Source organism: Rousettus aegyptiacus, unplaced genomic scaffold, assembly GCF_014176215.1.
Source record: "Rousettus aegyptiacus isolate mRouAeg1 unplaced genomic scaffold, mRouAeg1.p scaffold_m13_p_8, whole genome shotgun sequence".
NCBI lineage: Eukaryota > Metazoa > Chordata > Mammalia > Chiroptera > Pteropodidae > Rousettus > Rousettus aegyptiacus.
Genome location: NW_023416311.1, coordinates 67688322 through 67712596, shown reverse-complemented (window position 1 = coordinate 67712596; position 24275 = coordinate 67688322). Strand labels below are relative to the sequence as shown.

The window sequence follows — 24275 nt, the reverse complement described above, 5'->3', positions numbered from 1 at the left end:
ATTTCCAGAAATAGAAGAAAACTCAATGAGTTGTCATATATTTTTAGAAAATAAACTCAAATGATTAGGTAAGTAGGTTTATAATTGCGTGGAAAAAATACCTTCTGAAAATGCGATCCTCTTTCCCAGTCAATCAAGATATAATACAGGTTTGGCTATGGCCAATGTTATACTAGAGCTGGCTTATACATTTCCTACTCTGTATTCAGTGATGTCACATTAGTAGTTTGAAATCAGTCACAGTGGTAGTTATCTGTATTACAGAAATCAGCAAAAGCTACAGATCAGAGGTTACTTTCCCATCTTAAAGAGCCATTAAACATTTTCCATCAAACAAATGGCAATAGCCATTATTCCTTTAAAATATAATTCAATTTTTTATTGTTCATAAGAATCTTATTTGAAGATATAAATGGTTGGTATTTTCTGTATAAATCTGTCTTCCTGGAAAAAAATTTAAATGTTTTCCTTTAGTTATAGTAACAGAAATGTTAGACTTCACTGTGAAAGGATAAACATGTGAGGCCTTATTCATAGAAAGGTTCTTCTTATCTTACCAAGGGGTTGTACCCTATTCAGAATAAACTGCTCAAAATTTGGATTTTTATCTAAAAAAATAAAATGGTATCCTATTTTCAACTCAAACCATGCTTATGAAGCAAAATATTTAGACTTCAAATAGAATCTAACATTTTAATTCTGTCAAAAATGTCTATTTCATAAAAGGTTAATTAAAAATATTTTGTAAAAAAGTATAAAATAAACAATTTTATTAGGCGAATTCATTTATTTGACACATTAAATTAGGCAAAGAAAAATATCTGCAACTGCATAAAAAGAATCACATTCTCCTATGACTCGAACACACAGCAGTGGTCAAAAATAATGAATTATGGAATGAATCCCAGGATTAATGCAAAAAACACCTGTACAGAAAAACTTCAGGCTTCTAACTTCACTGAATCCAGTACTAAACGTGCTTCCTTATATTCCTCAGCTTCTTCCAACTCTTTTTCACTCTCCTGAAATGAAATATAATAAAGAGTACATTTATCCTTAGCAAACTTCAGTATTTTTTTTATTTACTCAAATATTACAAACCACCAATATAAACACCTCGAAAATTAAAAGAGAAAGGATCTCAAGCTTCATCTAAATAGAGTGTGATTCCACATATTTTCCAGTTTTGTTCTTTCTTTACAAGGAAAAGAAATAGGTTTGATTTGGTTTCACTGTGTATTCTCATACCATAAGTGAAAAACATGGTCATCAAAAGCTTTGACACTAAGTAATTAAATAAAAACTTCAGAAAAAAAATTTTAAATTTATTCCTATTTTGTCAACATATCACCATACAAAAGGATTATTAATTGTAGACTAATAGTAAAAAATGACTTATTAACATGTTACATATATGATAAAATTCAGACCAAAATAATCCTCCAACTACTCGCAATGACAAAGACGACTACTGGTGTCACACCAAAGTTAAGTACAATCTTTGAATTAGAAAAGTGAACTCCCTGCTTGTTAATGAGTATTATATACCCTACTATAAGGAAACAAAATACTAACATCTTTCCTTTTCTGATGTTTAAAGACTGAGTTTTTCCTTGATACTTTATACACAAAATTTTTACTAATATAATGGCAACAGATAAATGAAATAGTGTCATCTAAGTTGTTATACATAAGAAATTTTGTTTGATTTTTAATAAATAAATGAAGCTATCTATGGTCAGCAATTCATGTTAGGTCAATAAAAGATGGAGATATACAAGCAGTTACAGAACATAGGGAATAAAGTGTGTTTTTTTAAATGAAAACTTAAAGCAAAAAGACCAAGAATTTGCTTAACTCAGACTATAGGTAAGAATTTCTTAAACTTCTGCATTATACCTAAACATGTCTTGTTCTCTGTCAGTAAATATAAGCTCTTTGAGGGTAGAGATATTGCTGAGCACATCTTTAGATACAAGTACATCATCTAAACACAATATTATTTTTTTTCAAGCAAATTCTATTACGTTCTCAACAACTAGATTCATGAGAGAAAAAAACCACTTAAATTGTCAGCAAATACGAATGGTGCTTCTGTCTTAGATAGTATTTTAATAGAGTAATTATTTCTTGTTTTCATCTATCTTTTATTTCAAAATCACAGCTTCATTTTGGCTGTCAAGAAAAGTTATCCTGCTTTTAAATGATTCCTATAAATAAAAATATAGAGTTCTGTATCAAAATTAAAATGTGCACATTTCTCTCTTTCTACAGGTTTACTTCTAACTTATTTTTGTGGGAAAATAAATCTCATTATCTTTCAAAGAATACATATGATCACCCTGAAAAAGCCTAACATTATCTTTGTTATACAGAGAACTATGAATCAGGAGACAGCAGTGTAGCTAGTAATTAATATTAGCTCAAGAAATAGAAATATGAGATTAGTAAATGTTAGAATTCATCAAATTATCATCAAGCAACAAAAACAATTGGCTTGTACATAGTATTATGCTTTTACCTCTATATCAGTGTTATCCAGCTCCAAGTTAATGAGAGGACAAGCCTGTATTATAGGGATTTTTTTCCTCTGCCAAATTAATTTAGGTTTGAATCTGAATGAATTCTAGATTCTGTTTATAATGGCCCAAATTCATTTAAAACATTTGGATCTTCTAAAATTATAAACAATTTACTCATTTTAATGTGTTCAAAAATATCTTTATATATGAAACCAAGAAACTCAATATATTGCTGGATAATATTAGTACTATGAATACCTATCATATTAATGCAAATATATTTAATTAACTTAAGTTTAAATAAAAGATAAACATACTAGACATAGTACTTTGGAGGCATGACTTAAAGCTCCATTAGTTATTTTAAAATATACAGGTAAACAGGGTAAGTGAACAAAATCTGTCACCAACTAGTTTTCAGTGTGAAATATTTAAATTCTATATATTAGACTGAAAAAATTTTAAACATAAGACAGGAAAGTACTTACTAATATCTGCAGAAGATCAGTATATGCAGCTTCCAACCTGCGCTGGCAATCTGGGATCATCATCCGGGACTCTTGCAGGATCTCGGCCTATAACGAGAATATCTGTGAGACACGAAGAGATGGTAGAACTTAATGTGTGTAGCTTATACCTCTGGAAATATCTAGAGTGATTTAGAGGAATCAGAAAAAAATTATGGTTACATAAAACAGTTCAACATATTTTAATTTAAATTGTGTTTATTAGAAGTTAGAAAGAATGACTATCATACTGTAAAATACACAAAGTACAAGTTTTAGATATAAACCTTTTTTAGTAAATCACCTTCTTGTACTAAGTAAAAATTAACTGAAAAGGCTTTTCATAGAATATTTATTTTAAAAGGCTATTTAAAATAAAGGATTTCTCCTGCTGTCACAAAGCACCTTTATCCAAAATGGGATCAGCTGGTTAGCTGGTTATATAAATATCTCCTGCATCTTTTGAGTAATAAAGAAAAACAGGGTTCAGATAATATCACATGGAGATAATTACTGCATGAAAGAAGTTATTGAGTTATTGATCACATCGTGTGCACACTGCGGGAGGTTCTCACTGAAAGACAGAGGTAAAGAAAAATGAAAAGCAAAGACCAGCAGGTTCATATTTTTGATGCTTATCATGCATAAAAAGTTATTACTTATCCTTGTACTTCATTTTAGGAGAGAGATTATTCTCCCCATGCAGTTTGAGCCAAATTACCAACCTGGCACCCCTCTGAATGTGAACTTCTGCCTATTCATCCCGAAAACAGACACTACAGAATTAAACACAGAAATATTTATTCTGGAGGATATTTCTGGTCTTAAAATCATTCAAAACTGGACTGTAACATATCAAATCATAAAAGAGGGAAAAAATCAAATCAATGACTGAGAAACCCAATCAAATAGAGGGTAAATAATTTAGTTTCAGATGCTGGAACACAAATTAAGTTTTTCTCTAAGGTAAGTAGGAATCTTTATTTCCTTAAACTGTTCTCATTAAGAGACACAGAGATCATTTAAACATTTATTTCCAAAAACTCATGTCTGGCCAAATACCTTTGGTTAAATGGGTATAAAATCTGAACGTTTACTAAGAACCTTTATTACCTAGCCTATATAAAATAAAAAAGAAAGAATTTAATGGTAATCATCCTATGTTTTAACAGAAATTTTACTAAGTCTCAGTACCTTCTTCCTTTCCCCAATACTTCTGTCATAGCATACACTGTAAACAAAATCAGAATTATAACATACAAGGATGCTCTCTTTCCACATTTTCTTAGGTGAAAATCTATTCCTAAACTTGTAACTTTTTTACTAATACTAAATGTAAGATTTTATTTTGCAGCTAACCATGTTATGCCTAGATATTTAATTACTTCCACTAAACTATTTTTGTGTATCTGGTAAGTTTGAATACGTGTAAAAAAATCAGTGACAGGCCTATTTCATTGAGTAAGTGATTCATATTTCCTCCCCTATGGACGTTCCTTTAGAATAGCCTACAGGAATTAACCAAGATAAAATGAATATAAAGAATTAGGTCAAACACATGATAAGCTAAAATGTATACTTGTAAGCTTTTTGTTGTTGTTGTTGAAAGCTTTAGTGTTGTCAGTGAAATAAACTTTAAACAAGGCTATCCAAATTAACTTCTATTCATTATTATTATTATATCATTATAGAGCAAGAATCCTCAAGTAGTCTATCAAAATGGGACTCTGAGCTACGTGGGGCAAAACTCCAGTCTCTTCTGTACGCCAGGCTTCGATTCATTCAATAAGCTTACTATGTATCTGCAGGATGTCAGGTACAGGGGATACAAAGATGAAAAAGAGAAGGTCTCTGTCATCCAATCTGGTAAAGGAGCATAAACATAAAAATCAACATTTGACACTGCTTTTACAAGACCATGCCATGGGGAGCCAAAGGCATACAGTACAGTGATGACTATGATTTGAAATCCATAAAGCATAGGCCATAAATCATATTCTTTACCTTGAAACAATAAATTATAACCATCGGGAATAAATTAACATGACAGTACATAAGGTATGATTATATAGTAAAGACATTCCTCAAAATACTTTCACTACACTAAAAGAATATTATCTTTCAAAGTGCTGCCCTTGGGAGGGAGTCACTCAAATGATACCTTTGTTTAAAATACCTGAATAAACTGTCAGTTGATTCTAAGCTTGACTATGACAAGACTGAGGTTAAATCAGGATCTTGGCACAGATTAGGAGGTACAAGGAAACTTAGGGGACACAACAGGATGCAATCCTACTGATGTCTTCTTGTGTTTGAAGCAAGTTATGATTTGGGGGGAAGTTTTTCAAGTAAAATGAGTTAGTAGAGGCTTAGAAAGGCTCAGATTACAACAATGAATAAACTATTAAACTAAAGTCTGATAAATTTTCGTTAAAATCAAACACATATAAATCAAAAATGAAAAGCCCTAATTGGCAGACCTTCATTTTTTTCCAGAAAGAAGAGTTCTGTAAAATGATCTAGCTAATGTCCAGTTCTTTTGGTATTGCTTGATTGGGATAAGGTTTCTAGCTTCTTTAATGATCCCGTTCATTCACTCAAGGCTGGTTATACCTATAATAATCTATAGACACATTATTGGATAATGTCTGCTTCTGGAACCAATGGTAACTGCATTATTTCGCCAAACTGAGTCTAAAGAAGTTCAGAGGTTAAGGGAACAATGGTTAAATCTGTCCTTTTACACAGCGGTAAAATAGTAATGTGCTAATAAATATGTCAAGAAATCCACTTGAGAAAGAAAGGAAGAAAATGGCAACTTATGTGAGGTGATGAATTTGTTAAGTATTTTGACTGGTGAATATTTCACAATGAACACATATATTAAATCATCAGGATGGACATCTTAAATATACACAATTTTAAACTGTTAACTATACCTCAATAGAGATACTCTGACTGAGAGACAGGTGGAGAATCACAGAATCAGAAGGGATATAAGCAGTTATTTAGTCCAGTCTCAATTTGCAAATAAGAAAGTTGAGCTCCAAAGTGCTTAGCTAGTTGACAGGGTCTGAGTCACAGCCTTTGACTCTCTGATTTCAAATCTAGCTTATGAATTAGTGGTAGTGGCAGCCAATTATCAAGATGACCCTCAATGATCACTCTCCTGGAATTTCGGCTCTTATGCAGTCACTTTCCATATTAAATTTAGGTTGGCCCTGTGTGACCACTGAAATGTAGAACAGGTGAGATTCTGGGATTTATGATGAGGCTAAGTCTTAAGAAGCCTCGCAGCTTCTACGTGGGCTTCTTGAAATGTTCACTTTTGAGAAACCCTTTAAATAGAATAGATAGGTAGGTAAGTAGGTAGGTAGGTAGGTAGGTAGGTTAGGAGGTTAGGTAGGTTAGGTAGGTTATATAGGTTAGGCAGGGTGGGTAGGTAGGTAGACATATAGACAGACAGACAGACAGACAAAAGAAGAAAAAAATTCATTTGACTTGTATCTGTGGTTATTGCTGAATGGTTAAGGATGTAAGAAGAATTCCATGAGTCAAAAATAATCTGGGCCCTTAAACCCTAATATAGCAGTAATTGCTTTAAATATAAATGGTCTAAATTCATTAGCTAAAAGACAGACATTCACAGATAGGACCCAAATTTTTGCTGTCTACAAGAAACTCACCTCAAACATAATAAAATAGATAGATTAAAAATGAAACTATGGAAAAAGATATATCATACAAACTTTAAAATAAGGAGTGGCACTATTAATATTGGATAACTGGAAAGCTTCAAAATAAATAAAACAAAACATGATAAATCTAAAAGGAAAGACAGACAAATCCACAAATATATTTGGGGATTTCAATATCCCCTTCTTAGCTACTGACAGAAATACCAGGAAAAAAATCAGCACCATCAACTAACAAGATCTAATTAACATTTATAGAATATTCTACCTAAGAAAAGAAAACACAAAAACGTGAAACATTCACAGCAGTACACAATATACTAAGTCTAAAAACAACAAAAACAAAACAAACAAAACAAAATGAAAATAAGTGAAAGACAACAGGAAAATCTTTAAACTCTTGGAAATTAAACAGCACATTTCTAAATAACTCATGGGTCAACAAGTCTCAAAGTAAACAGAGAAATATACAGATAAATGAAAATGAAAATATAACACATCAAATTTACAGGGTTCAACTAAAGCAGTACTGAGAGGGAAATTTATGGTATTAAATGCTTACATTTAGGATAGAAAATCCAAATTAAAAATCTAAGTTCTTAGTTCAGGAACCTAGAAAAAGAGGAGTAAAACAAACCTGGAACAAGCAGAAAAGGAAACAATAAGATCAGAAAAGAATGAAATTAAAAACTGGAAAACAAGAAAAAAAATCAATGAAAAAGAGCTGGGTTTTTTGAGGGGGGAAAAAAGATAAACCTCTGTAAGACTGACAAAGGTAAAGTGAGAAGGCACAAATCACCAATATCAGTAACAAAACGGAGGATACCACTAAAGATCTTGCAACTATTAAAAAGAGAAAAAAGAAATACTATAAAGAATTTTGTAATACTATTTATAATGCTCATGAATTCAACAACTTAGAATAAATGGACCAATTCCTTAAAAACTGCAAACCATTAAAATACACCTGGTAAATTGAATAGTTCTATAATCATTAAAGAAATTGAGAAGTTAGTAATTAAAAAGTTCCTGAAAAAGAACTCTATAGGCCCAGATGATTCCACTAGACACTGGAAGTATATATGAAAAAACATTTAACCATCATAATTTTAAGAATCAAAAAGTTAAAATTCATATGTAAATTCTTATAAAGAACAGTTAGTTCATAAAGGTCATCATATTGGGGGCCGCACTATATCTACTATCTGTTTACAAAGCCTCCCCTAATTTATGAATATCGGACACAAAAATGTTCTCTGATATACCAAATATAGTAGAAAGCAGGCTCTCCTAGAAGCTCAAGAAAAGAAGAATCTCTTCCTAGACAGTCAGGGGAAGATGATGTTTCAGGTGCCATTGTATTCCTTTTGCACTGCAGAAAGCAACTACCTACAGAAAAATTCACTTTAATTTTGCCAAATTAAATTTGAATTAAGTGTGCACTATTACCATTTGTAACGTTAAGTTACATGATGAAAACCATTAAGAGGTCATAAAACTGATTTAAAAAATAAGCCATGAGATATATCTGTATAAGCTTACTCTGGACATTGGATTTTAAGTAAAGGAGCAAGTGATCTGATGTTCATTTTGAAGAAATCAACCTGGCTGTTGTGGTGGGGAAGGAATGGATGGCGTCGAGACACAAAGAGGCATGTTAGTTAGGAGGCTTTTGCAATAGTACAAGCAAGAGATGATAGGAAACTAGACTAGGATAGTGACAGGAGAGGTAAAAAATAGAATAAGAAACAGGTCTTAGTGATATTAGATGTGCTTATTAGAAAGAGAAATATCACGAAGAGCCTCAGTAAATTTTTAGCTTGGGAATCTGGATGAGTGGAAGTAACCATTTACTAAGAAGAGGAAAACAAGAGAAGGAATAGCTTTTTGTTTTAGGGGAGTGGGTTGGGTTAAGGGAAGACCAAGATTTTTATTTTGGAACCCAAGAGGATATGCGAAGCAGGTGATTAGCTGAATATACATAACCTGGAGTGGTCAGTCCCAGAGATATAAATTTGGGAGATACTAGTACTAGAATGAATGCCAAGTAAGCAGGGATTTGGAGGATTTTTCTTTGTTCTGTTGTTTTTAATCCATGACTAAAAGAGTACCTGGAACAGTATTTGACAAGTAGCAGGAGTTCAAGAAGTATTTGCTGAGTGAATAAATAAATGGGCATAAAAATGGTACTTGAAGTTATAGGAGGGTATGAGATTACCTAGAGAGGAATTGTAGATAGAACTCTTACAGATTTAAAAAGTGTGTGTGTGTGTGTGCGTGCGCAGAAGGTGGAATTAGTAGGCAGGTGTGTGGGGCAGGGGAGCGGAGAGGAGGAGAGTTTCAGCAAAGGAAAGTGAGGAATAACAGCAGTGAAACAGAAGGAAAACCAGGAGACTTTTCTATCAAAGATGCCAGTATAAAAAAGTGTTTCCAAGAGAGAGTGTCACTTGTGTCAAATGCTGTTGGGGTTATGTAAAATGAAGACAAAGAAGTGAGAATAATGTCACTAATGGTTATAATAAAGGCTAAAGCACATAATACACTCTAACAAGAAGGAAGGTAGTATATATGGGTACAGATGCAGGTAGGTTGATAGATTTTATGGTGGGAATATGAGGAAGTTCCCCTGAGCCTCTGTTTTCTTAAGGAATTATGAAACAAGTGTCAGCAAAGAGTAAATAAATGCTACACTGGGAATAAATAAGGTGTTATGAGAGCACAGAAGAGGGGCACCTAACTCAACACTGAGGTGGAGTGTAGGGGAGGTTTAAAGGATAAATAGGAATTGATAAGAAGAGGGTACACAGGAGAAGTAGGAAGAGAATCCCAGACATGTGCAATATCTCAGAAGCAAAGGAGAAAGGACATGTTCAGAAAACTAAAAGGCAGAACCTAAGAGGTCCAGGTAGGGACTGGCAAGAGATGAGGTTGGAGAGATAAGCAGGTACCAAAATCAAGAAAAGCTTTGTTTGCAATGCTAAGAACACTGAAATTTGTCATGAAGATCATTAGAAGTAGCTACTGATTATTTATATAGGTATATATCTATAAACAGTTATATATTTATTTTGGTGGCCATCACATTGTGAATGTGATGAATATTGTGAATATAAATACATATTAAATATAAGATTAGGTCATTTTTACATTTAATACTTAAAACTGGAGAGGCTGTATGGCTTAATGATTAAGGGTACAAATTTCAGAGCCAGAATGCCCATGTTCAAATCCCAGCTATGCCGCCATTTACAACAAGATGAAGAATGTTTACTCAGAAAAAGAGCTTGAATTCAGTAAAAACTTGATGAGCTTTATGGTGTTTTAACTTGACTTAATTACAACCCCACCCCCACCTACAGCTCTGCGGTAGCCTTGAAAGCCAGTGGCCTCACACCTACTGTATCTGTGAAAATCGAAAGCCTAGCACTGCTGGAGGGGGCAGAATGGGTTTGGAGCTCTGCCAGAGCCTCTTCCCCAGAGAACTGTCACTATTTAACCTGTCTGATGACTTGCATTTGTGTGACCCTGGGCAAGTTATTTAACCTATGTTTCAATTTCCTCATTTTTAAATAAAGGTTATAATAGTAAAGAAGTAAATGATAGGACTTTCTCAGAGGGCTGTTAACACATTAGTTATTAAAGTATTCTGTAAATGCCAGCTATTATTATTTAAGATATATTTTACCTGCTTTTTAATGGCATAATTTTCACCATCTTCAGCTTTCATTTTTTCAATCTTTTCTTCTTGTTGTTTTGCTTCTTTTTCATACATCATTTTTTCTTTGGCCAACCTATAAATAAATCAAAAATGTTTCAGAGAATTAACTTTTTTTTCTAGCAAACAGATCATGAGAAATAAACTATATAAATATAAAACACACTTAAAATACTGAAGTATATGTACTAGATGAGGAGGAGAGGGAAAAGAAAAAAAATACTTTAGCCATTGATATAAGTATGATTCTCATGCTCTTAAGCCCTACCTATACCTGCTTAAAGCAAGTATAATCTATCAAAGCATGCAATTCTTAAATTTTAAATTAAAACATATTTCATTGTAACTGTATTTAAAATATAAAAACAACACTCAAAATTATTATATACTAACATTTGTCTTGCTTTTCTTTTTTTTTTTTTTTGATACATTTTCCAAACTTTTATACATGTACTTAAAACAACATAATGGCAAAAGCCCAGCTTACCGGTAAAAAAAAATCAGTATATTGTACGCCAAATCCAAAACAAAAAAAGATTTGATTTTCAACAACTAAATTGTTTGACAAATATTCATTGTACATGTAATTTTATGCCTGACCTTCCTTGTGTGATGGATTGGGATAGATAATTTAGATATGGTTCTTGCACGGACAAATAGTGGAAAGAAACAAATATTTATTTACTAAAGCAGGAAAAGGTATTGAAGAAGATCAGGAAGATCTCCAAAAATAAGAAATAGAGAAATACCAAGTTCTACTGATTATTCCTCAGATAACAAAAATTCAATTAACCATAATAGTTCAATCTTCCCTAATTCTGGTTAATAAAAATTTTAATATAAAAGTACAGTCCAGGAAAACACTAACATTCTTTACACACATTTTCTAAAATGAAGAAAAAGTTCTCATAGTCCATACATATTAAAAGCAACTTTCTCCATCTGGCTTGCTTACTTCTAGACATAATATTGCTAGAATGGAATTTAAAAGTCATATTAGAGCATAGCTTTTGTCTAATGATTTGCAATGAAGATTCTTAAGTGGATTTCAAAACATGACTTAATTTTCATAGTCTAATAGGACTTAGTATAATTTTGGATTTCTAAAAAAAATCTACCTAGAAGACTTTTAAGTCAAATTTTAAGTCTAGATTTAAATTGCCAAATAAACTACATACTAAACATTAAAACAATAAAATGTTCCAGTTGGAATTTTGAGGTGTGCATGAAAGGCTCAACCTGTCTCTCATGATCTTGCGTTACTGACACAGACAGGACATATGACAAAATGTTAACAGTATTTACAGTAGAATGTTACCTTCGAACACTCAACCTAAACTATCTCGAAGTGAAAAAAAACAAAGTGCAAAATAGGTATAAATTTTATGTTCCCATGAATATAAACAAACAAAGGATACTCACAATACAAATAACAAAGAACACCTGAGAAACTATTTGTGGTTACCTGAGGAGAAAAGCCTTAATGATTTTGGGTCGTAGGGTTACCTGGGAGGCAAATTGGGAAGCTTTCATTTTCTGCCTTTCTTTAAATAAAGTCTGAGGGGTTTTCCCCTATGTATAAATATTATTTTTATCAAAAAAGTTATATGCTAATGATTATCTCTAAATGGCACAATTCTGAATGCTTTTAAAGTCTGCTGGTTATTCCTTTAGTTAGATTTAAAATATCTTCTATAATAAAGCAAAATTCAATTAGAAAAATATCTAAATACATCTAATAGTTTAAATTGTCTAAACACTGCTCTCCTTTGCAAGTCTTACAAATATTATGTTAAAATAAGTACAAATAAGTCATGATTTATTATATTTTAAAGGCATAGTTAATTGTACATATTTTCCATTAGTCTTACAAACCCACAGAGAAACAGTAACTCAAAATCTGGTAACTTTTACTAGTAAGACAAATGAATATATAAAAGGAAAATAAAAAAGAGCAATAAAAAAGAACAGATATGAGAAGAAATTTTAAGAAATGACGATCACTGGATAATAATAATCAAATGATAACATTACTACCTAACTGTACACATATGACATAATCTGACTTAAAATATGTAGTCCAGTGTTTTCCAAACTTTTCCATGGTACACTAGTGGTCAAATAAGCTTTAAAAACACTGCCTGCCAAATATTAAAGATTTATGATATATATGTGCCTATTAAAAAGTCCTGAGAAGTCTTTTAGACTAAGAAAATCAGTATAACTTTGTTCAATTGCAAGCTTACTTGAAGCAAAAAAGAACTTTTTCCCTTTCAGTATTTTCCAGAACAGCTGCTCCTTAATACAAGTTTGAGAAATACACTGTAGAAATTTGTAAACTTTATACAAATTTGTACATCTGAACATACTATTCATAAATTTCTAAATAAAATAAAAGTTTTGGGCAAATCAAGAATGTAAAGACCTTGGGATAAAAAATTTCAGCTTAATTTATCTTAATTTTAACATTTTTCTTATTGTAAATGAGATTTTTATAATTTATAACCAATCTGTACTTAAGGCCATCTAATAACTAACAGTCCAACACCAAACCATTCTAAGGATTACAGATGATAAGCAAATACAATTAATGGTATTAAGAAGCTATAACAAATTGATATTTAGAAAAACATTATGAATATTTTGAAACAAAAATGTAGAAAAAATAGTATAACAAATCTCATGTACTCATCACCTGGCCATAACAATTAATATTTTAGCGTTCTTGTTTCACATATCTCCTGCCACTTATGTATTTATTTATTAGTATTTTCAGACATTTTACCTTTGGCTTGATTTTTGAGGTTAAAGGCCTGTAATTTCCACCCCCCCACCATATATAAAAATTAACTCAAAATGGATCAAAGACTAAAAAGCTAAAATTATAAAACTCTTGGAAGAAAACATAGAGGTAAATATTGATGATCTTGGACTTGGGAAATCTTGGTGACCTTGGATTTGGCAATTACCTTTTAGATATGAAACTAAAAGCATAAGAAATAGAAGAATAAAATAGCTAAGTTGTCCTTCATCAAAATCATAAACTTTTCTGTTTCAAAAATCACTATCAGGAAAGTGAAAAGAGAACTACGGAATGGTAAAAATATTTGCAAATCATATAATGAATAAGGAACTTGTATCCAGAATATATAAAGAACTCTTATAACTCCATAAAAAAAAGGACCCAATTTAAACAATGGGCAAAGGACCTCCATAGACATTTCTCCAAAGATATATAAGTGCCCAATAGACACATGAAGAGATGCTCAACATCATTAGTCATCAGGGAAATGCAAATCAAAACCACAGTGAGATACCACTTTACGCCCATTAGAATGTCTATAATAATAATAATAATAATAAAATCAGACAATAAAAAGTGTTGTTTGACAAGGATATGGATGAAGTGAAACCATCAAACACTGCTGGTGGGAATGTAATTGGTGCAGCTGCTATGAAAGTTTAGCCATTCCTCAAAAAGTTAAATATAGAGTTAATGATATATCTCAGTAATTCTCTAAGTATATTCCCAAGAGAAATGAAAACATATATCCATATGGAAACTTGTATAAGAATTTCATAGTGGCATTATGCATATGCAAGGTAAAATGTGGGAACAACTCAAAAGCCCATCAGCTGATCAATGGACAAATATGGCATATCTCTACAATTAAATATCTGATAATAGAAATGAAGTACTGGTTTATGGTACAACATGGATGAACCTTGAAAACATTATGCTAAGTGAAAGTGGCCAGAAATAAAATGCCACATATTGTATGATTCTATTTACAGGATATATCCAGAGTAGACAAATCTATAGATAGAAAGTAGATTAGTGGTTGCCTAGCACTGGGGAGGATGTGGGGAATGGGAGGGTAATAGCTAAAGTGTTTGAGGTGTCTTTTGGGGATGATAAAAAATGTTTTAAAACTGATTGTGACAGTTGCACAACTTCTTGAATACACTAAAAACAAATGAATTGTAGACTTTAAATGAGTGATTTGTATGGTATGTGAACTGTATCTCAATAAAGCTGTTAACAAAAAGGAAAAAAAAGCGTGTGACTACAAAGTCGGCTTCCAGGGAAAGTTGCCAGGACTAGATACATTTAAACCTGAACTAAGTAAAACATGTGAACACTACATATAAAAATCTTCATTTGACTTATAAATTAAAACTACTTTAACGATAATTTTTAGTATTAAGACAAAAATATTTATCCTTCCAGATATAAAATTTCAAAATAAAATCATTAACATATATCATTACAAATATTTCTTTAAAAGTTCCTTTTAAAGGAACATGGCAAGTTGCCAGACTGCTTTAAATGACACCTAAAGATAGTGTTATTGAATTCACAATGTTAAAAAGAAATAACAAAAAACAACCAGATTTGTTACTAAACGACTGGAAGATTTAACATAAACGTCTGGATTTCTGGCTTCTCTTGGCTGTTTTCATCAGAGAACACTGGAGCTGCACTCTCACTACTGGATGGAGCTAAGTAACAACTGATGACTGTTTTAGAGGAGGTATGTGCTTTGCCCTAATTCACACAACTCCCTGTTTCTAAAATACTCAGGCCTTATACTTGACCCCTGTGAGCAACTAAATTTGTAATCTGTGCTGAAGTAACTTGCATATCATCAATGCATCAGTTTCAATATTGTTTTTTAAAATTATCTTTACAGAATTGCAATTATTTTTCAGAATATCAGGAATGCTCAGAAACCATTAGGATTAGCAATGAAACTTTCAATCTTCCTAAACCTGATAGGTTACTAAATTCCCCTAGTACATGAAAATAGCTGGGATTGAATAGGCAGTCAGAAAGAAGCACATTCAATAACATCCTGTAATTCAAAGACTTAGCACACGGGTTCGTAAACTATGACCACTGAGCCAAATTTGATGAGCCATGCGTTGTTGTATACTCTGAGCGCTATAAAAAGTTTTCATGTTTAAATGGCTAAAAAAATTAAAAAATATTTTGTGACAAGTAAAAATGGAATTCAAATTTCAGTGTCCATAAATAAATTTTTGTTGGAACACAGCCACAGTAATACATTTATGTATCATCTCTGGCTCCTTTCACGCAATGACAGCAGAGATGAGTAGCTGTGACAGAACTATAAAGCCTAAAATATATATTATCTGGTCTTTTACAAAAAAAGTGTTGCTGACCTTTGACTTGCCAGACCTCTACTTAACTCTATCCAACCCCTACTTTACTATCGTAGCATTTATCACACTACACTGAAGCCAGTCTTAAGTTTCTAGAAGACAGGATTAGGTTGACTGCCTACTGTATTACTGATATGTAGTAGGCACTCAACATTTGTTGAATGAATACAAAGTTGAGTCTAAAATTTCACTACTGCCTTTTAACACTGTCAATTTAAAGAGATATATAAAATAATTCTCAAGTTGAACAAAAAAGATTTGTAAAACTTAACATATAAGAATTTGTGATTTTTGAGAAAGTTATACAATGAAAAGAAATCGGATTCTATGGCCAGTTACATATCACATCTGACAAAAAAAAAGGTGCTGAATATTTTCATGGCTTATCGGAATATAAAAATAGAAGCAGTTTTCGTTTAAAAATGCCGTATTTTGTGAAAAGGTTCAGGTAGGAAGTTACTGAACAGCAAATGTACTGACCCTCTACCCTCCCCCCCAAATCAATTAGAACTCAGTAATTCCAGTATTTAAAATCAGTGAATAAAATGACAGGGTAATATGTGGTAAAAGAAAGTAGTTCCACTCTCAAACAGTATAAAATCAATGTACTGACAAGTCACATGATGCAAAACAGGTTTTATAGAGTATATACACAATTTCGGCTTCACTAGATATTATCAAATTGTTTTCCAAAGTGGTTACATCAATTGATACCAAACCTGCTGTATATGAAATTTCCTGTTTCTTCTTGGCATCATGGTGAATAACTGGAATTGTCAAAATCATTACATTTCTGACAATAAGAAGAGTGTGAAATGGTATTATATCATGATTTGAAATACCAATTTCTCTGACAATTTATCAGGTTATATTTATTAAAATAGTAATTATTGGATAAGTATTTGCTAAATTAATGAATGAATATCTTTGGGTGAATTTGACTTTTTTCCCCTTCTTTAGGGAAGGCTAAGATTTAATAAGAAAATTTAACTCTAGTATACACAGTTTTAAAATTTGTTACTAAAACTTTATCTGTAACATTATGTTTCTATAAATATAGGACTATATGAAAATTATAAAGAACAAAATTTTAAAAATCATTCATAATCTCATTGCCCAAAATGTACATAATTCTGAAATCCAAAAAAAGTAAAAAACCAGAAAAATTTAAGTTTGGCCCAAACTCATTTAGCAGCAAAATGTGACCTCAAATGATATGAAACTACAGACTTTATGTATCTTACTAAATATGAATAGTCACATGTTCCACTGCAGAAATATAAGTGCTTGACTAAATAGTACTTCTCTAGATACTATTATATAAACACATACATTACTGTTCCAAAATCTAAAAAATCTGGAATTCAGAAACACAGATGTGCCCAAGGGTTTCACATAAGTGATTATAGACCTTATTAACATTGAATATTTTCCACTAGTCTTTTTCTTTAAACATGTATGTGTAAAAATTTATATTTTTATATATAAATAAAAATAAGCAATAAAGATAATATATCATTTCCAATGTCATTAAATGTTCTCTGAAAACATTTAATGTTAGTGGCTATATTTTATAGTACCAATATGAAAGCTTATTGATGTATTATCCTATCAGACATTCAGGCTATCCCCATATTATAAATAATACCGTGTTGAACATCTCTACTTATAAATTTTGTGGATAGGTAATATTTTATTAAATAATATTTAAAATATATAGTGCCTGATGGGAAATTAGAGTGAATCCTTTTCTAGTAAGCCAATGATCATTTACTGATAAATACCCCTTTTTACTACTGATGTGATAAACCATCTTTACATTATTATTAGTAATATACAAAATACAAATATTAAAACACTCTACCCTATTTTAGCCCACTACTTGGCATTTCATTTTAGACAAAGGAAATAGTATGTCAGATTTCAGTTTAAATATTAATAAGAACATCAATATTTAAACAGATATAAAATTAAAAAGAGAAAAATAAGGAAAATGGAATATCAAGGGAAGAGAAGGTAAATCTGATAACCAATAGGAGTTGTAGATAGTACAGAAAAAAAAGTAGAGAAAAATTTTTATTTTAAATTAAATTTCCCAGAGCTGGAAAAAAACAATCTTAATTGAAAAGGGCTTTCTGAGTGCCAATGAGAATCAGTGAAAAAAATCCCATAACTATGTGTATTGTTGAGAATTTCCAAGAAAACTGAAGCTTTCAAAAAGAGAAGAAATAGGTTGCCTATAAAAGGAAAACAAATCAGATTGATATAGTTCATGTTAATAACACTAGATACTGAAGATGACAGAGCAATCCCTTAAAAAGTTCTGAGAGAAAATTACTTATAAACTGGATTTGTAACTATAATAGTGATGGTAAAATTCACTAGCTCACTCACTATGTGCCAGACATGATTTTATTTTTCCAAGGATATAGCAATAAACAAAATTACAAAAGTCTCTCTGCTCCATGACACTTATTAATGGGGAAATAAGGACAATAAACAAACAAAATATACAACAAGTGAGATTGTGATACAGTACTATAAAAAAGCAGTGAAGAAAGATTGGTATTATGGGGATTTGCAATTTAAAATAATAGTCTGAGAAAGCCTCTTTGAGAAAGGATATGTTAAAGAATATAGTTCAGATCTGAAAAAGGCAGTAAGTCATGTGGATAACTGATGAAAGAAGTCATGAGCCATGGGAATTTTTTTTAGTTACAAAAAAATTCAAAAGTTTACCCACTATTTCCCCTTCCTAAGGAATTTAAGATTGTACTCCAACAAACTGAAGAGAAAAATCAAAAAAAGAAACCACTGTTAATATAATGCAACCCTCTAATGAAGGAAAAAAGAAATCCATGGATTAAAACTGTGCTGTAAAGCTGGAAAATAATCAGTCTAAATGAGAATCTTAGTGTGGAGTCTTTAAGAAGAGGAATGGAATAGATTCTAAAGAACAGATACAATGAGTAGAAGTCATTTATTTATTTCTTTTATCTCAGTAATAAAAAATGAAAGACAATTAGAAACTCCAGGAAACATACCCCTTACACCTGAACTTATAATAATAATTTCTTTTGAGCGGCATAGGACCCACCGAGAAAGAAATGTAATCCTATTCTACATAGTATATTTAAAATAAAATATAATTATAACCTATGAATTCTTTTTCAACTTTTTGAATAGAACTATGAGCAAAAAATACATCTTTGAAATATTCGATTTATTTCTACAGTTTGTTTAAAAGCTAAGGTATGTCTACAAATTTTTTTCCCAATAAAAATTTGAGATGATCCTGGTCAGTCAATGAAACTTTAGCATTTCATAAAAATTATACTACCACCTGAGTAATCAATTCCCTGTATTAAATCCCTCTGTTTTAAGTCCTAGTATTGTGGTGAACCTTAATCTACAGTTACAACTCAAGAGATAGTTACAATATTGGCATCCCATGAAACATGATATGTAAAAGACTTAGGCAAAAGCAGTTAACACATACTGACCACTTACTATGGGCCAAATACTACACCAAAGCATAATACACAGATTGCCATTCAATCCTCAAAACAACCCTATAAAATATTCTAAACTATGAGTCCCATTTTAGTAATAACTAAATTTAAATTCATGGAGCTTGTCCAAGTTCTCAGAGCCAAAGAACTCTTTGATTCCAAAGTTTACATTCTTAGCCACTACTGATACATTTTTTATTTTTTAAAGTAATTCTCAAACACCTGGACACACAAAAAACATTAAAATACAATCAATTGCAGCAGGCATTATTAGTTACCTACACAATAGCCACTTCTTACTTGCCAAGAGGATTTAATTTTGATTATGATTATTCCTCAAAAGAAGAAGCCAATTATAATAATCTTAATCCCTTTGCCAAATGATAGATTAGGCATGTGTTAAGTGATCCAATTCTGGCCAAAACTAGAAAAGGGCCATCTGCTGGGGGCTTCTGAGAAGGTTGTCATTCTTCCTACAGGTGACATAAGCAGGTATAATTCTCTTTTTTTTCCCCCTGGGCATTGTCACTTGTGTGTGACATCGGCCACTTGTGGCAGCTGCCTTGAGATCTTGAGGAGATCCAGCCTAAACAGACAGGTCACTTTGGGATGTCAGAGAACATGAATCTTTGATAATGGTATTAAACACTGAATTAACCAACTCTAATAGTATCCTCCAGATATCTTACTGTATGAGATGATAAACATCCCCAAAGTTTAAGCCACATATGGTTTTTCTATTACTTTGAAGCTAAAAGCATCTGAAGAGATAGTCATTAAAAGCAGAAGACTATTCTGCAGGTGCTAAAATAATGCTTACTTACTTTGGACTAATTCATTCTAAATTGATAAATCACTTAGAAATTGAGAAACCTCATCTTTTACTTATAGACAAATAAACATGAAGTAAAGAGGAAATTTGCTATATAATACCCAATTTTGTTTCCACTGTATTTAGAAATATTCCTTGTAAATGTTGTACAGAAAAGGCTCTTTCACACTAAAAACTAGTGTAAAACTTAAAAATTTTTTGCTTGTTTTTAATAATCATGGTGTTTATTGGAGGTTAATTTCCATAATAAATATTACCTTCTATCTATATATTTCCAATTTATAAAGTATGTCTATAACATATAGTATATTGGATGCTAAATATTAAATAGTAAAATATCTCCTCTGAAATGAGAAGCAGCTGACAACAGTAGACAGCTATCCCAAACATCAACAAGGTCTGTATACCTATGGACTGATACTGAACTCAGAATCCATTTTATTTAATTATGTTTATCTGTCTGCCAATGATATTAGTCATAATAGCAGTTATCCTTGTTCTTTGAGTTTTTCTATATAGTCCAACTGTTTACAATTACCAAAAATGTGTAAGACGTTAATATTCTTTTCATAGCTTATGTAAATGTTATACTAGATGCTAAATACAGAAAAATGGGATAGAAGGTAAAACTCAGATCATAATAGCTTACAATGATCCAGTTTTTTTTTCTTCCACAACAAATGCCATAAGACCTGAGTGCCTTCCACTTACTTATCTGCTCCCTTCCGAGGATAATGTGGCCTCAACTCAGATCCCAGTTACAGTATTTCCCCATCTCCAATGGTCAATAAGATGATGTTGATAGTGAGACTTCCTAGAAATGAGCCTTCCTAGTGCTGTGAGACCATGGTATCTGATCAAAAAGTTGGTCAAAGGATTGACTGATGACCAAAAGGAAGAACAGTGTACAAAAAAAAAAAAAAAAAAAAAAAATGGGGTTCTATGGAAAGTAACTTCGCAGGGTGATCTGATCATAAATTCCTAAATGGGCAGGTCATAGTGGGCAGTCACACCGCAGGCCTGTATCTTCTTTAGTGAGAGGTTTTAAAATAAGCCCTGTCCACTGTTCTTGTGTATCTATCTAGGTTAACACACCTTTGTGATGTCAGAACTAATACCCTTGGATACGCATAACTACTCTTAAGAAAGCACATCACCTTAACCTTCCTTTAATCAAATTCCCACTCTGCTTTCTCCCATTTTCAAGTAATCTTCCTTATGTAATCTCAAATGCATAAAAGAAGCTGCAAAACTGTTATTCTTTAGAGTATCTGAGATCTTACTCCCTGGAATATGTCATCAGTTTGGCTCAAATAAACTTAAACAAAAATCTAGACAGACAGACAGTAACATAGCAATGCCCTTAAACTGTAACTTATAGGAAAGTGGGCATTAAGTAAACATTAATGTCTATAAATGATCATGAGGGTAGGGGGATAAAATGTTCAACGATGCTATAGAGAAAACAATATGGTACCGGGGGAAATGTATCCATTTAGAATTTGAAACTCAGTAACCTCTTGTCAAATGGATTTAAAATCCATATTTTCTCAGTGAAAAGGAAAAAAGTAATCAAGAGAGGAAAAGAAGCTATTTAACAGGTAAAGTAGGCAACAAGTTTTTCTGCTAAACCTATCAGGAGACAGCAATCTATAGAAATCAGAATAAAAAGACCACCTGGAGTGAATTTTAGGCTTTTGGAGACTAAGAATTTAGTAATAAGACCCCAGACACACAGAAAAAATATCTTTACAAAAGTATGTTAGGACAAAAATACCAGGATGCGGCAGGGTGGGGGTGGAGGTGGCAGGGGGAGAGATTCATTTGGGAAAATCCAAGAGGATTGCAAATTAGAAGCTAATTGCTTAGCCACCTCAATTAAGAATTCTCACTAGTTCCTTAGTGAGGAAGAACTGAAGACTGACACCAGAATTGGTGGATTTTGTGCTTATGGTCTATACAGTAAAATATGTTGTTAAAATTCAGTGAATTTTACTCATTTCTCTATTAATTCTCTTGTGGTCACTATAAAGTGAGATTTTTCACTATTCCCAAATCTCAACCAATTATTATAGTGAAGATTTTGGGGGATAGCAAAACTAAGGAAGAATCTGCTACAGTATCCTGTGATAATAAAATAAAATATAACAAAAAAAGTGCTACGCACAAACACACAAAATGAGATGCGGTTGGAAATGTTGCTTGCTCTGAGTGGAATGCCTTCTCTCCCTCCTCATCCTTTTTCCTATCAAACTCATTCTTCAAAACTTAACTCTAGTGTCCTTGTCTTCCAGAAGGACCACTCTAACCCCTACCCTACCACTCTCCAAGCTGCTGCCATGGCTCTTCCTTCCCATGGAACTTCACAGCATATTTATCTCCATCACAGAATTTATCACAATAGGTTACAATTTTATTTACTTCCACACTTGAAAGTAGATGCCTTGAGGACTGAAAATGTGTCTCCTATCAGCACCTATCAGAGTGTATGCCTCTCAGATATGTTTACTGCCCCCACTGGAAGCAACATGTTATCAATCTCTTGTGTATCCTAAAATGAAAGAAATTAAGCGTCTAATTTGATGGTATTTGTTACCTTATCTCCCACTACCCATTAATTAATTAATCTCCTAAACTGGAGATGGTTCAAGTTATATTCACTGCTCACGCAGAATATATGCTTTAATAAATCACAGAAAACATGTTTTGTAAACTGCTAAAATAATGCATGCCAAACTCAAAATCAATACCACTGTTTTTTTTCTTGCAATATTGTGAATTTTAGAAATAAAACTAATAAATCTTAGGAATAACTCACAAAACACAAATGTAAAACTGATTATTTCATTAATCCTCTAAACTATCCCTTAAAGGTTTTGAGATGTCAGTGAGATTGAAAAGCATGTACTAATGAAAGGGCTAAGGACACTAGCGTGAACAGCTTCTGCCTGAGTTTCTATGAGAAAGCAATAGTACCTTCCACAGCTGCTTCATCTCCATACAAAATACTCTGACAGTTTTAATTACTACCTAAAATCACAAAGCTCTCTGTACATTTGACTTTTTATCCTCTGTCCAGACCTGTATCTCAGTGTCTTTTTAACATCTCTATTTAGACATCCCACCAGCAGTTAAATAAAGCAAGTTAAAAACTGAGATCATCATCCTATTCTAATACCCTTTTTTCCAATTTGAACTGACAACAGTAGAACCACATAAGTACTAGATAAAGTAGCCAGGCTTGTGAGGAGTTCAGGAAAAAAGAGCTAAATTGTCTGCAAGCTCAACATGAGCCAAGAGTGTGAAGCAGCTACTAAAAACAAAAACCAGCCAATTCACTCTTAGATGCATTAAAAGAAAAACCTAAAAACATGGTAGATAAATGGTATTACATTGGATGAATGCCATCTGCACTATTTTATTCATGATTTTACTTCTAAAACTGTTATACATAACCTAGATCCAACAGGGATTTAAAGCAGCATCTGAAGAACTCTTATAAACTAGAGTATTAGAAGAGGAATATCCAACATCATCATTCTAGTCTGTTAAATAGTTTAGTTTGCCTAAAACATTTAGATAGACGATGGATTCCAAACTAATATTTATTATAACTAAAATAGGCCATATATTCCAAACTAATATACATTATATAATTAAAATAGGCAAAGAAAGTATGTGATGGAAGTAACTTTAGCTGATTGATGACTGTAGCTTCTTAGATAATAAAAGTTAGCACCTGTTAAGATATCTGAATTTTATCAAATTATAAAATAAGCCCAATTTAACAATATTTTATATAGTAATTGTTCTTGGTGATATATTAACTCAAGTTTTCTTGAAATTACTTATGAGAATATTTGGGAGCTGAATCTGGGATTTTTTACTTTTAGAGCTCAAGGATCCAGAGAAGAATTCATGACTTTTGCAGTTATTAGCATTATACAGAGGCACTTTGAAATGTAATGTGTTTATGTGGTTTTTGTTGTATTAAGGTTTGTTCATTAGATCAAAACAGTTCAAGAAGAAAAATGTACAAACTTTTTTTTGTTTTTATATTACTGATATTAAGCCCTATGTATAGACGATTGACGAAATAATCATTAACTGATAATAATTTCCATTCTGAAAAATCTAAGACTCAGAAATAATTTTAATACTATAATCCTATCTAAAAGTATAGACATACATGTTAAAGGACCCACAATCAATGTATACTTATTTTGTACTTTACCACATACAAAGTATTTTTTTAAACTCAAGCCAATGTTCTAAATCTTTAACTGCTTAAATATTACTTTCAAGT

The 24275-nt window shown here is 31.9% G+C and overlaps 1 protein-coding gene across 1 annotated transcript in view; it reads right to left on the bottom strand.

The window, feature by feature from the left end:
- Positions 1 to 357: 357 nt before the first annotated feature.
- TBCA (tubulin folding cofactor A) overlaps positions 358 to 24275 on the bottom strand; it is a 57292-nt gene continuing 33374 nt past the window's right edge. Inside the window, exons 2-4 of the mRNA XM_016118912.2 lie at positions 10409 to 10514; positions 3011 to 3097; positions 358 to 1022 (exon numbers count right to left, since the gene is read on the bottom strand). Coding sequence (XP_015974398.1) covers positions 942 to 1022; positions 3011 to 3097; positions 10409 to 10514 — 274 coding nt within the window. The 3' untranslated portion in view covers positions 358 to 941. The remainder of the gene's footprint in view (positions 1023 to 3010; positions 3098 to 10408; positions 10515 to 24275) is intronic.